Raw genomic sequence first — 15394 nt, forward strand, 5'->3', positions numbered from 1 at the left:
GCACAAGTTGGAGAAGTTAAATACGTTGCCCCTCTCTTACTGATGACAAAGCTAACACACCTAGATATAAGATATGGTTTCTCTGTATCACCTGTCAGATGAATGATAGATTGAGAGAAGAGCCTCTCACAAAGCACTTTTTTCTTCATTATTTCTAAACATTTTACAGCCATGGATATTACTTACTGTAGTATCTACACTTGGATAAATTCAATTGTAAAATTATTACACAGCTGTAGACAGATTACACAGTAACCAGGGAGAGAGAACCCAGTGCCAGAGTACCATAACTTGAACTTAGTGAAACCCATGAAGCATGAAGCTGAGCCATGAAGTAGTTCTGAAAATGCCATCCAAGCTTCTGCACAACTCCAAACAGGACCTACATGACCCACATATAGAAACATATCTATTTCCACAATTTAGCAGTTTATTCAGCAAAAATACATTCCTCAGACATATTGTTGCTTAGGTTTAAATATAAAAAAATACAGTTCTGTTTTCCAGGTAAGCAGATATACAAAAAAAGTCAAGAAATACAACTTCCAGAAAGGAATGATAAAACCAAAAAAGATAATACTATATTTCTTAAATAAAATACCAGATAGAAACCATTCCAGTAAAGTCCCTTATCCTAAAGTGAAATGTACATATTGATTCAGCTGAAGACTCAGGCCATACTCATGACCATCCCATCACGAAAGTCACATTGTAGTTATACCTTTATTGTCTTCTGGAGTCTGTAACACAGGAAAGCAACTCATTTAGCTGAAGGTGTAGAATGTGTATTGACACTGCTCCTCCTGAAGAGTTGCTACTTGGTTAAGAGTTTGTATATTAAATTTTAATCATGCGCATATGGACACAGGGGTAAGGCTTTAGTTCCTGCTCTTCACAGGAAGGATATCTGTAATCCAGTAGTGAAACAGAGATGTGGCTACCTTGGCATGATCTGAAACAAAAAAAACACATTCCTCCTGAAATACCTCCATGACATTTCTGAACATAAGAAAAAGACTTGTGCGAACATCTGTTTCCATTCAATATTAACATTTCAGTAAAACCAATGCAAATACTGGAGCTTGAAGACTAATGCCTATGAATTTCTATACAAGCAGGTGCATTTTATTTTAGGAGGTCAGTCTTTTGTATGAGACACAATTTTGCTCATACACTTTGAAATTTCCTATTTGTTATGATTCAATAATTCAGAAAAAATGAGATTGAAATGACGTGATCATATGGACAAGGCTTCTTTCTGTCCGGAGAGTAATTTCACACATCATTATTTAACTTACAGTAGTACCTAGAAGCCCCAGTTGAGAATGAGTCACATTGTACAGATAGCTGCATTAAAGCCTCAAAATGCTACGACTTCTGTCTTAATTCAGAGATTACCTATGTGACTTTATTGATTTTTAATGATAGGATTTTCTGCAGTACTTATCACAAAACAATCACATTTAAGATGATTCTATAATATTATGCTAATACTGTTTTCAAATTTCCTTTTCTTTGAATGCTCATTCATTAAAAAAACCCCAAAAACAAGAAGTGTAAATTTCATCATTTTAAGGCCTCTGTATACCCAGCTTCTGCATTGTTGGCACACAGTACTGTATTAATTCTGGTCTGCAAAATGTACCTCCTCCTGCAATGAAGACTTATATAAATGACAATTCTCAAAAAAAGGCAGTTAAAAGAAGCTTCTAGCTCTGCCACGAGTGATAATTTCCTAGGCAACAAGGGAAGAGTAAGTTTGAGATTTGAAACTAACCAACAAAGAGAAAATGTTAACAGATAATAGAATGAAGTTGATGAGCAGAAGTTCATAAATGAGTTCATAAATTAGGAGATAATGACTTTTTTTAATTAGGTGATCACCTATGCTTTAATAATTGATGTGAAATGGGAATTAAGTAGCTCCCATTTCCAAAGCTAGTTTCCATCCAGCAAAGGGAGCATTATTTCCAGTCTCAGCTCCTCCCCTTTGCCCACTGCACTGTGGAGGATCACCAAGGTCTCTGGCTTCCTTTTGCTAATGGCCATGGACTTTCTAACAGAGAACAGCGAAGCCGCCACCAAGACAAATCCATGTCTATGTGACTTCTGAACATTCTCTTCCCTGCACTTACAGAAGATTTGAGGTAGAGGTAAGAACTTTTTTGTTAAAGACTACCAAATAAATGGAACTAGTAATAGGGCATTTTGTTCTCTTTTACAGACTGAGAACAATGACACTCTAAATAACCATGCTCACAGGAACACTCTTGACCAACCTCAGCTTTGTCTGATCATTCACATACAAGGTCAAAGGCAACTTGACAGAGTGTTTGAAGAACAAAGTACAACACAAGTAGATGGAGGATGACAGCTAAACAGAACAACCAGGGCCTCTGAGCCATAGAGATTTTAGTATGTATTTCTTAAGTATTTTTTCTCATTTAAATGAAGAGTTAAAAGATAATATCAACTGTTGATAATTTTTGTGTCTGAATCTCCTTAGTAGATCTTTTTCCTGCAAAATTTATCAGACCCTACCATCACCCTTGTTAGGACTGTCTTCTATATCACTGCAAATATTGGGATCTTAGAGCTTAAGATAAAAGAGAAATTTATTTCTTGATTATTTTTTCTTTTGGATGCACTGTGATTTTCAATTTGAGTAACAGCCTAGGAGATGCAAAGGAAATACCAAATCACGGTATTGAACCAGCAGTTTTGAATTTGCAATCTGCAAACCTGGAGCAGCCCATGGCTTTATTCTAAAGCACATTTACCATCAGCAGGCATAAGCTTGCCAAGTGGGACTTGGTAACCCCAGTGGAAAGTTGGATGAAACCATAACATCCATATATGAGGAAATAAAAGACAGAATAGTATGGATAATTTGTTAACTTTTACTAGTGAGAATGTGCATTTATATGAAGAGATGCATCTCTTCTCATTTTTTTCTTATGCTTCCCTTCCTGGAATTAAAGATACAACTGAACAAAATATAGCACCCATCTTTACTTTCTTGATAATGGCATCTTAAGTAGAATCACAACCATGGGAAAAAGGGTAAACAGGCTTAACATACTGTTTCTTGAACTACAGGGAATAAAATGTTTATTTTGTAAAAATAATAAACCTTCCTAAAATCAAGGATTTTTTTTTTATCATGTTAATATGGAATGACTTTTCCTTCTAGTACTTTGCACCCCCATCAAAAGACAAGGAGAGAAAAGACAAGATAATAAGACAAAGCCATAAAAAATTAGATTACTATTATGTACTGTACATTTTTACCTTCATGAACTGCCCTAACTTGTCTTTCTATAATAAGAACTTGAATTTGTTAATATAACAAAGGTTGTATTTAAAAATTCAAGTTGTTATTATAGAAAGGTATTATATTACAAAGTTCTCTGTAATAACTTTTATCACCTGCTCATTGGGAGTGAAAACTAGAATTTAAAAATCCTGCACTGGACAAGATGACCTGATTTTGAGCCAAATGTAGGGGAAAAAAAGGAGTATAATTAAAGGTGTAATTCAAAGTAAAATTTCAGAGCATTGTATTTGCATTCACTGAATTTCCAAAATTACAGTTAGAATGTATTTTTTAAAGTCTGCTGAGGAAAATTAATGACTAGCAGGTGCTTAATTATCCTTTAATAATTTATAAGAATGTATTTTTCCTCTTTCTTATGTTCTTGTACCTCATGAATATCAAACAAACTACTATGGTTACACCACTGTGAACTTGGAATGAGATGAGAATTGAGCACAGAGTGACAGCAGTTACTAGGGAAAAAAAAATCAACTGGAAGAGTAAACAATTCCAGGCTGTACCAAGAGCAACATTATTGAATTTTAAAAATTACACAGAAAATTGTCTTCTGCTTTTTCAAGTGATGAACACATCCATTGGAAAATTAGGGGTTTTAATTTGCTTCTGTTTTTCTTTCTTCATTTTGACATTTCTGCTGTACAAAAGTAAACAGAGCCACTTGTCTCGAAGCTGCAAAACTCAACCGAACTCCAACTGTATTGTATTGTATAAAAGTTAGATAAGCCTGTAAAGAATATCCTGAATGTTGTCATGTCAATTTCATTTGGATTTAATCAAGAAAAGCTGAATTAGTTCATTCAATAAAGGACAATACCATTTTCATGATACCTGCTGAGTTCCACTTGGTTTGCACATGTGTATTACATCCAATGAGACAATGTGATTAAAATTAAGATCAAAGATTGTAGGCTTGAAATGCACAGAAGGATTTCATTTCATGTATATGTGGATACTTCACATCCTTCAGAACCTTAAGGGTTGTCATACCCTTAAAGGAATACATATGTACTTCTCTAAGAGCATCCTTTTCAAAATGTGTCAGATCTGAACTCCACAGGCAGGAATTCTCTCTTTGTCCAACACACAGCATTCAGTAGACTCCAGGCTTGATGAGGATCTTAGGCCATTATCATGCTGTAAATTATTTAATGAAGTTACAAGCAGATGTCTCTTCTTTGAATGCTGTTGTTAATCTTTGGATGGCAATGATCTTAACTACACTGTTACCACACTGCTACCATTTCTGCAGTTACTCTTCAAAAGACTGAAGAGTACAATCTAAAATGTTGAGATTCTCTCATGCTGTAGCCAAGTGCCCTCAACTCTGATTAAATTCTTTGAGAGGCAAGAAAATTCAGCACATCTTGTAGATTTTTGACTGATGCTGCAACACAAGTTCTAATGACTAGTAGCAATGACTGTTTAAATGAAGACTACATGGAAAATGAATCATTATCTCATGTGGACTACATGCTGATCCTACTACATTCACATGAAGAACTCTTAACTGTGCAAGAAGAGATTCTACAAAAATTATAGGGGTTGTAATAGAAAACAGAAGGAGCCTGTGCCTCAGGCATGAAAAAATTTAGTAACACATTAATTTTTCTTTTTATGAATGACTTCAGAATATCATTTGTTATAAAGAGTAACTTTTAATTTTTACATTATCAACAGTATGTTTTAGAAACTTAAACAAAACTAAAAATGTAAATCAAAATTTAGCTTGCGAAGTCTGTGCATTAAAGAAGCCATGTGGTGACCAGGAAGAAATAAAATAATGGGTTTTATTGATTCTTATGCAGGTAAAATGAACCCTTAGCTGGAGGCCTGAAATCCTGAAATTTGAAAAGTCTACCATGGTAATGCTTTAAATATAATTAAATCTTAAAACACTTCAGATTTTAAAAATATTGGTTTAAATCCCCAAATCATCTTGTATTCTGTAGTTGCTTCAAAGTGAGAAAAGCTTCTATATTGATTGTTAACAAATGAGAAGTAAGGTTCCCACTTATTTTTGGTGGGGATTATGCTTGCATATCTTGTGTAAGCACATATTTACTATTACATCATTATTTACAGCTTCCTAATTAAAAAATAAATAAATAAAGTGGTGTGAATTTTAATTCACACAAAAATATCAGTGTATGAACTTGAGTGAATAGTACCTACCAGGAGACATCATAGACTGTTCCTGGAATTGTTTCAAAGCATCCTTCAATCTCTCAATATCCTGTAGCAATACAAGGGATTTCAGCCGATGCAGATGAGTCACATCTGAGGAAGAGATGGTGCGAAATTCAAGACATTGTAAGAGCTCTTGGGCAGTTGCTGAATTTACAGCAGCATCTCTGCATTCTGATTTCTCTGCAAAAACAGTTAGAAAACTATGTTAAAAATATTCAGTGAACTCAGAGAATTTTCCTAATTCTAATTTTTTTTTTTCCTAAGACAGCATCTTCCTTTTCAGTACAAATGGCAACCCAATATCAGGTATTAAAGAGTAGCTTGTTAAACATTTTTTTTTAATATTAAAACAATGGTAAAACACATACTACAAAAATTAGTAAGTAAAAAGGACAATAGGATTCTAATGATAGAAATGCAAAAAGAATAAAATTTTCAAAGTTAGCAGAGAAAAACGGTGTGAAGAAGAAACTGTACTGTGGCCAAAGCACTGTGCTTTTGCTTCCTACACATTAGATACTACAAACTGAACACACACGTCGAAAAGGGAACAATTCTGTGGAACTACTGCAAAGCACTTCTGGAGGCAAACAATTACTTTGGTACTGCACCTTTATGTTTTTATTTAAAAAGCAAGTATTACAGCATGCAAGACATTACACTGTTGTAATGGGTTGACCTCGGCTGGATGCCAGGTGCCCACCAAGGTGCTCCATCACTCCCCAGAAGGACAGGGCAGAGAAAATGAGATCAGAAGCAACTCATAGGTTGAAATAAGGCTGTTTGCTAAAAAAACCCCCAAAGCACAAAAAAATCCAACCAAAACTAGCAGATAGTTGCACACACATAATTAAAGATGAAAAAAGGTTTATTCTCTATTTTCCACCAGCGAGTGATGTTCAGCCACTTCCCAGGATGCACGGCTTCAGCCATGCAGTGGCTGCTCTCAAGGCAAACTCTGTAAAAGAACGAGTGCTCCCTGTTCTTCCTCCATCCCTCAGCTTTTATGTTTGAGCTGACATCATCTGATATGGAATATCTCTGGCTAATTTGGGTCAGCTGGCCTGGTTGTGTCCTCTCCCAGGGTCGTGTCCATTCCCAGCCCCTTGATGGAGGGGAATGTTTGAGAGATGGTGCTGATAAGATGGCAGCATTGCCCCAGCAGTAGCCAAAACTTTGGTGTGTTATCAACACCTTTCCAAAGCACTGTGAGGGCTGCTCACAAATGAACTCCAGCTAAGCCACACCCAATACAATTGTTTATACAGTACTAAACCAGAAATTCATTCTTCCATTCCAGTAACAATGTACTGTCTGTCCCTTTAACCAGACTCCCTTTAATTCTGTTTTTTTTACCAGGAAGACACCTGAGAAGTACAGAATTTTCCCCATTCAGATTTTTAATGTATGCACTAGAAGTATAATACAACATGGCCACTTGAAAATGCAGCTAAAAGCAATGGCTTCCAATTTTACCTAAAAAAACCAGAGAGTGTTAAAGTCATTCAACTAGAAAAGGCAAACAGCATAATGTCAGATCTATATATAACTGGGGACTTGCCTAATAAGAAAGTTAGTGACACTCTGATTTATAGATGTCATATCTGATCTACAGATTAAATTCTTTTCACCTAAGAATTCCTCTCTGTGGATTCCAAGAACCTCACTGGATCAACACTCCAATATGCTGGTTTGAAACTAGAGCCTGTCTGTCAAAAACTGCCAAAACCTGAACTTGACTTGCAGGAAAGCTGGAAATTCAACAACAACCTTCCTTAAAAATCAACAAGCAACATAGCTGTGGACAATTCATCAGGTTTCTGTTCTGGGTCATATATTAAAAGCAGATCTTGAAAAATTTGTAATCTTGTTCAGTCACTGTGTAGTTCCACTACAGCAAATGCAAGTAGCTTAGCTTGCATTTACTTAGCCATATGGCGAAGTAGTAAAATTCTTAATTTTGGTGATGGAAATACCTTAGCCAAAAATTAGGATAGATTCCAAATGCTATGCTTAGGATGAGACCTGATGCAGCAAGAACATTTAACATTAAGTAAAGAAAATTCTATGTGTAAATCTTGAAAAAGTTAATGAAATCCCTGATCTCATCTTAACAAGCTTTTTACAGTAATTCTATAACCAAAACATGGATTTTATGGTACTAGAAGCTGACAGCTCTGCCTTAAGATGGACTAAGACAGGTAGGTAAGCTATTTAATATTCTCTATTCGGCTCCACAGTGACCAGTGAACATTGGATAGGCTATTAGAGACATATCCATGCAATTCTTTAGAAAGTACTAGGGAATGTGCATGGAGCACCAATTGCCATTCATCTTGTTCACAAGTATTTTATGCCAATATACTTTCCCAGAGCCAATAGTATCTTCCCTGTTCTGTTACATGCTGTCTGTCTAGATTTCCTTATAGAACACAAATAAATCTTCTCCTAGGAAGCAGAACATTCTGAAAAGTAGTTTGGTGCAGAGATACTAAGCATGAAAGTAGTTTAAGATAGCAATTACCCTTATTTGAAGTTCTCTGAAAGCAAGTAATCCTTCTGGATATTTGCTTGCAGAGGGAAAAGAATTTTAACCACTTGTCTCAAGTGCATTGGAATGTTTAAGAGAAGAACAAGGAACATCATGTATATTTTTAAAGACAGAGGACCACAGTTTTTTTCTATTGATGTGAATTCTTACATATTTATGTACACACCAGAAAGTGGGACAAATACTAGGTACTCACATGCCTTACTTCTTCTCACATGTCTCTCTTCATAGGGACACTTCTTAAGCAGATTTGTCCCATTTTACCGCAGTAATAAATGCATATCCATTTTCCCCTGCGTGGTAATACTCACAAAAAGAAAGGAGAAAGAGTGGTACATACTGTCAGCAAAATAGATTTGTTGTGTTGCCTGCAGGAAGTCCAGAATGCTATCTGCCTTTTCACCTATGTCTTTTAAGCCTGCTGCTTCTTCTTTGTTGTTTTTGTCAGGCTGATATGTAAACTCCAGACTGGTAGTTTTTGTTACTAAGCCAGCTGCTCTCTTCTTTTCTTTCTGTCGCTTCTTTTTCATTTTCCTCTTTTTGTTTTTGCTTATTTTGGGACCGTCTGTTTGCTGCAGCTGTAAATTATCTTGAACAACAGTCTCTTGCATTCCCAAATCTGTTTGTTCTCCATGTAAATTACTAGAGATTTGTAAACTGCTCTTTTGTTTCTTCTTTCGAATTCGCTTTCTCTTGGTTTGCCCTTGATATTCTTCTTCTGTGGATTCAAAAGAGACATGAGAGCTGTAAATAAGATTTGTAATAAGCATTTTAGAACTGCCTACAATGAAATATGATACCCTTCAAATTCTGGGATACCTGAGTGGCTCTAGCCTTTCTTTTATGCTTACAGTGTCTTTCAGTACTACAATGTCAAAGTCAACTTTTCTGAATGCATTAAAAAGACAAGTTTTTTTCCCTTCTGCTTTCAATAAAGACTGTATTCTCCTTCATCCTACATACTTTACATCTCATTTACTTTCTTAAGGCAGATAATATGGTTCTATATAGAGCGAGGTCAAAAGAATCCCCAGAGCAAAAAATAATTTGGGCAGACTGGGCAACATGACATGAGAGAATTCCCCAAACAGTCCCACACCACTAGTTGATAGACTTGACCAAGAACACAAGAAGAATATACCTAATTTACAATAAAAGATGATAGTGTTTATATTGATGATATCCATTCATGACAGTGCTATCCTTTAAGAACACCAGACATCTGTTTCTGAGTCATCTCTTTTATCCTCCTTAAACATTCTTCTCCTTTGGGGTATCTTACTGCTTGCTCAGTTTTGGACATCAACTTTATAGGAAAATGTGCAAGGCAAAAGTGACCTCGGTAAGCTCTAATCTCTTCAACAGCCTGTGTGGTTCTGTTGTTCCCTTGCTACATTATAATTTCCTTACTACCTAATTCTTCAGAAGTCTCAGATATCACAGGAAATAAGTCCCTCTTGCTCTTCAAGACAGCTTTTGCACTTCTTTACTCAGATCTTATCCCTGTACAAAAAGCCCAAGTTTTATCTCTGACCCTGAACTGATTGCTCCTCCCACACACTCACTTCTGAGGATTAGCCCCTCTACCAGTAGCCAAGGAAGATTTAGCCAGAAGCCAAAACCCATCTTTCCTCTGAGTGCTCTGCTGCTGAAGCCCATATTCATGTCGAAATTAATTGCTGTCTACTAACTGTAATTCCCTCATTCATGGTCTAACAAAATCCTCACACATTTAAACATCATGGATTGAAGAATGCCAGTTTTCTTCTATGTATTGAGTTTGCAGGAAAAGATTTTGGTGACAGGGGCTACAGGGATGACTTCAGTGAAAAGCTGAAAAGTTACCAGAAGCTTCCTCTGTGTCCAGCAGATCCAGTGTCAGACAGCTCCAAGATGGACCTGTTGCTGGCCAAGGTTGAGTCATCAGTGATGGTAGTAACACCATGCATGTATGTATGTATATCATGCACTTAAGAAGGGGATAAAACACCAAGGTCATTGGAGAAGGCAGTGCTCCAGATGCCAAAGCATATTCCCCTGAAGTCTGTGGGAAGGACTCATTCTGGAGGACTGTCTCCCATGGGATGAACTCCATGCTGGAGAAGGGGAAGGACTCCTTTCCCTGAGGAGATGAAGAGCCTCACTCCCCATCTCATTGCACTGCTGGTGGGGAGGAAGTAGAGGACTGGAAATAAAGTTAAGCTGGGAAGATGGGGGTTGTAGGAGGGGAGAACAGAAAGGTGCTCTTAAGATTTGATTTTACTTTTCACTATCCTGCTCTAGTTTTGATTGGTAATAAATTCAACTAGTTTCCCCAAGTTGAGTCTGTTTTGACCATGACAGAAATCAGTGAGTGATCTCTCCTTGCCCTTATCTTGTGAACCCTTAGTAAATTTTTCTATCTTCTGTCCAGCTGAGGAGGACAGTAATAGAATGGCTTTGGTGGGTGCTGGCATTCAGACAAGGTGAAAACATCACATTCCAATGTTTTGCTCTAGAAAGTTAAGACATTTATCCTCCCCTCAACCCCTACCTGCATGCTTCTAGATTCCTTACAGTGCCCTGAGTCTTGTACTCTTCTTTATCTAGATTTGCACCATTCTCTTAGGGTCAAAGCCACCTTGCTTGGCTAAGGCAGGTGTGATACAGGAGAAATATCTGACGCCTAATGCTTGTTTCAGAATGATATGCAAAATCTCCTGAACTGTCTCAGACATTCTCAGCGTGTTTGGCTTTCTCATCACTCCTCCCCCTAACCAGTCTTTGTTGCTATTTTTTCCATGGTTGGAGGCTCTCTCTTTAATTTCTGTTTCTTTTTCTGTCTTGAACTCTGGCAGCTCTGAGCCACTTTCTCTTTAAATGTCACTACAGACTTTTAGTTCTTTAGCTGTCAGATGACTCACTGCAAAGCAATTTTCCATACTTTCAATGAAGAAGGCTGCATAAAAATAAATTTGCTGTATTGTAATTGAACACCATAGCACATTAAAGACATGCCAAACGCCACCCTGGACCCACAGTGTGGAATGTTTCACACCCATGGTATTTGAACTAAATATCTTTATATGTGATTTGGACATATGGAATGTGGGAAAAATAATATCTGTGTCATGCTGAAGGAATAAAATATCAGAATTGAAGGCAAATATGAATGGTGAAAGATGCTATAAACAAAACATCAGTGTTTCATTTTGAGATCTAATTTGGATTTTCATGGAAGTATTTGTATAAAAATATGTGAATTTCACTACAAATATATATACATTGTTTTGCAAAATTTCTCAGCCTTCTGTGAACCTGAACAGCACTGTTTTTTATAACACTTTAATCTATGCTCTCAGCAAAGCACCCTAAATTGCTCTTTAAGCATCTGAAACCCCCAAATCTCAGTGGAACTACAACATGGTGTGCAGCCTTCTTTGGTTTGAAATCACTTGGAAAAAACCAGGGCAGAAGCCAGGATGGGGTTTAAGTTAAGCACTGTTTTGAATCAAATCCAAAAGTTTCCTTATCCTAAGTAACTCAGGACAGCAGAAGGTCTTAAGAGACCACAGTGAAGTTGTCAAAAGGCAGAATGAATATAGTCTTCTCATGTGTGGGTAAGATAAATGCCTGACTGAAACGAAACCAGGACTTTGCTGACATTCCTCCAACACAGGAAACAGGCACAAGACTCTGCCTAGTTCTCTTGAGGAGGTAGAGTGGCAGCCCTTTAGCAGTTTTGGTCATTCTTTGCCATGCATTCTAGTATCTGCAGTATCTACTGTTCCATGTGTGGGAGCTACCAGTGATTCAACATCAGCAACGAATACCCTTAGATGCTAACAAATGCAAAGCAATGCACACAAAAGGGATTAATTCAAACAGCTCGATGGTAGGGGTAAAGTGAGCTGTTATCAGCTCAGGAAAAACAAAAGCCATACCTGTGCATCAGCATGGAAAGCTCAAGGAAAACATTTGCTCAGTTGGTATCACTGATCATAACAGCTAACACCTTGTTTGCATACATAAGAGATGGAAAATAACAGGAAAAATATTCCAAAGCTATTATAAAAACCTATTGTACTGTTCAAGCTTGTAATACTGTGTTTCTTAGCATAATTGCAGAACAGTAAGATTTTGGTAGGCAAAAGGAGGACTCTCACAAAAGTTAGCAGAGAAAGAAACTCCAAAAATACTTGTATGATTTGACTTGAAAGACTAACAAAATATGCTTAATTTCTGCTTCTTCATGTGAAAAACAAGGTGACATGCAATTAATCTGAGCTGTTTCACAAGCTAATAGAGGAAAGTAAAACCTTTTTTTTCACTAATCGTACAGTTTGCTATAGATTTCCCATGTGTGTGGCACGCAGAGGAGCCAAGAGAACTGCTTATTCATATAACCAGCAAGGCTACCTGATTACAACAGCCATGCTGAAATATAAATGAAAGTTATACAAGAAACATACACCATAAAGTTTATGTCACAGCCCACACAATGACCTTAACAAATGACATATTCAGTGGGATTCGCCTCCCACAGCTTTAGCTGCCTGAAAATACTTAGTGCATACATAGACCTATGCTCCCTCTGATAACCCAAGAGACACTTTCTTCTTCAGAAAGCAGTTTATCTCATCCTAAACCAGCAGGGATGGAAATGTAACCTGATGGATTTCATCTCTCTCTCCCTTTCCATTAACCACAAAGGAAATTGAGATGATGAGTTCTGACTAGATGCTTGCAACACCTAAGAAGAATCAGTCTCTTCTACAGAAAATATTGGTACACAGGAAGGTGTTTCTTACCATAGGTCTGCTCATTAGATGATTTTTACTAATTAACAAAATCCACTCTTTTATAAAAAACCCCAAATGAGACCAAATTTTTGAATTTGAATAGAAGAGATAATTCTAATAACTTTTCCCACTGACAGAAAAGATTTGTTATGTCAAAGCTAAGTAATTCTAAAAAATTCAGGGAATATACACTGCAAGAAATCTCAGTATGTTGAGTAAGTACTCAAGCAACAATGATAGGAATAGCCTTTGAACCACACTAACTCTAGCCACAACTATAGCTACAGCTTGCTCTAATTCCACAAGAGCTAATGCTTCTTCTGTTCCATATTGGTTTGTCACCTCTCTCCTTTCAAAGACCTTTCTCTGCTCCTCAAGTTCTTTAATTAATCACATAATCCAATTATCTGGGAGCAAGTGACTCTAACCTGTTTAGTCTGCACTTGGTGCTCTTTCAGACTGAGCAAAGTGTCTTTCACGATGGAATGCCTGAATACATTTCCCAGTCACAGTCATAATTTCATAGGCCTTTCTTTCAGCCTTAATAACCCCTTCCTCAGGAACTGTTTGCAGTTAATTTTTTTTTTTCACGGAATCATTTTTGGATGCAGTTTACCATGCAGATACACAGTCACACTACCCTGACTGAAAGTATGATATGGAAGTAGGAATGAGCAGCCTCAGAATGTATGCCAGCACTAAAAGAAAAAGTCATTTTTGAACAGCCTATCTCATCTTGTCTAAAAGATTTAAATGTTTTCTCCATTCAAACTGCATGTGTCTTTAAAAGAACAGAGGTAGAAATATGTAATAAGAGACTTTAAATTAAATAAGAGGACTCAGTTTATACATACAGCTTACTGAATTGTGATAATGAAAAGTCAGTAGCCAGTTTCTATCTTCAAAGAAAAACAGAAAACAATGAAAAATAGAAAAAAAAATATTGACAGGAAGATTCCCAATAACCTCACTTTTATTGAGTTCTATTATATTAGGAAGTTACTTTGTATTCATCATCAGAGCAGCTGGAAACACAAAGAGATTAAATACGGAGCTTAATGTAGGCTAAGAGCAATAGCTGACTTCCTCTTGTCCAGACTGACCATCAGCATGAACACACTGCTGGCAACTCCATCATGGAAAATCTAACCTTCCTCGATTTTATCTTTACTATTTCAGTTCCTTAAGACAATTCCAGATGGAAGCATTGTGAGACAGCATCCTATAAGACAATGAAAAATGGGAGGCTGATTACTTAGGTGTCTGCAAGTCCAAGAGATATGAAGTTCCACAGTATGCAAAATGAAGTTTGTCTATGAGAATAAGCTGGAATTTTTGAATGCCAGGGATTTTTTAAAATCAGGTCCCTGAATATTATTAGAACAAACTTTTAGAACAGGGGGAAAAAAAAGAGAAAAAAAAAATATGTACAGCATACTGAGGAAAAGAGAGTCAAAGAATATCTACTCAGCTTTAGGAATCCATATAATGTGCTCATCATGACTCAAGTATGGCAGCTGGCTCTCCTGTTCAAGTCCCACAGTTGGCTGTCTGGAAGCTGCTCATGGTAATTCTGTAGTTCTATTGGCTTTGTTTTTTTGGCTTTGGGTTGGTTTCTTTTTTCAGATGAAACAGGACATATGCCCTCCTGATTTTTCAGCCAGTTTAAGCTCTTTTCCTTTATACTGGATGAATCTTCCATGGTGTACCATGCAGTCAATAGCAGAGGAGTTTAATTTTGGTTTAGGATCTTCTAAGGGAAAATGAATGTTATTTTTAGTGCCAATTAAGATATTTGTAGCTGCCATTTGACCAAGAGTGAAAAGCTGTGGCTGGTGAACGAAATAAAATGGAATAGCTAGAATAAAATAGAATAGAATAGAAGCAATACTGAAAAGATCTCAGGCACACAAAATGGTGCTACTATTTTTTCACTCTTTTTTGGGGAAACTTCAAATAATTCGAAATCAGAGAAAGAAAACTCATTTAAAAACTTTAAAACTTCTGTTAATGTGCAACACATGTAATGTTGTAGAAGACTGCAAAAGACTAGAATCTGTTTAGGATAGGGACTGCTTTTATTTTTTCATTCATACTATATCTGTGTGCTGGCAAATGAAGAATACACATAAATCTGGCAAGTGTTGCATAAGTGCTGCCTACCACAAAGGAGTATTACCTCCTAGATTTTAAGCAAATCCAATGAATGCTAATGACAATAATTAGTTTTGCATAAGTCTTCAATCATAAATATTCACCTGACTGTATATACAGATTAATTTCTCTTACTCATAAGTTAAGTCAAATTCCTGCCATAGGAAGAACTGTACTTTCTTACATCAAACAAATACCTACCTCTATATCCTGTATCAAACAGTAGCCATTCATACACTGCATTCAAGAAAACATGAACTCTGGACCTACATAGAGGTAAAATAATGGCCATTCTTTTGCACTTTTTACCCTAATAATTGCCGTAATTTTGCTTCTTGATTGCTGCTGAGTGCTAAAATGTTGTTTTCATTGTTATTCTTCGTA

The 15394-nt window shown here is 36.6% G+C and overlaps 1 protein-coding gene across 4 annotated transcripts in view; it reads right to left on the reverse strand.

Annotated features, from left to right (window-relative positions):
- Nucleotides 1–412: 412 nt before the first annotated feature.
- Nucleotides 413–15394, reverse strand: part of ERICH1 (glutamate rich 1) — a 66823-nt gene continuing 51841 nt past the window's right edge. For 2 of the 4 annotated variants that reach the window (XM_086875972.1, XM_086875970.1), the window contains 3 exons: nt 8416–8793; nt 5510–5704; nt 413–952 (listed from right to left, as the gene is read on the reverse strand). In XM_086875972.1, coding sequence (XP_086732098.1) covers nt 879–952; nt 5510–5704; nt 8416–8793 — 647 coding nt within the window. In that variant the 3' untranslated portion in view covers nt 413–878. Of the gene's footprint in view, nt 953–5509; nt 5705–8271; nt 8794–15394 lie in introns of all 4 variants that reach the window. The other 2 variants (XR_015282812.1, XM_086875971.1) reach the window with 2 other exon arrangements.

This window comes from Cyanistes caeruleus, chromosome 2 (assembly GCF_971803275.1).
Source record: "Cyanistes caeruleus chromosome 2, bCyaCae1.hap1.1, whole genome shotgun sequence".
NCBI lineage: Eukaryota > Metazoa > Chordata > Aves > Passeriformes > Paridae > Cyanistes > Cyanistes caeruleus.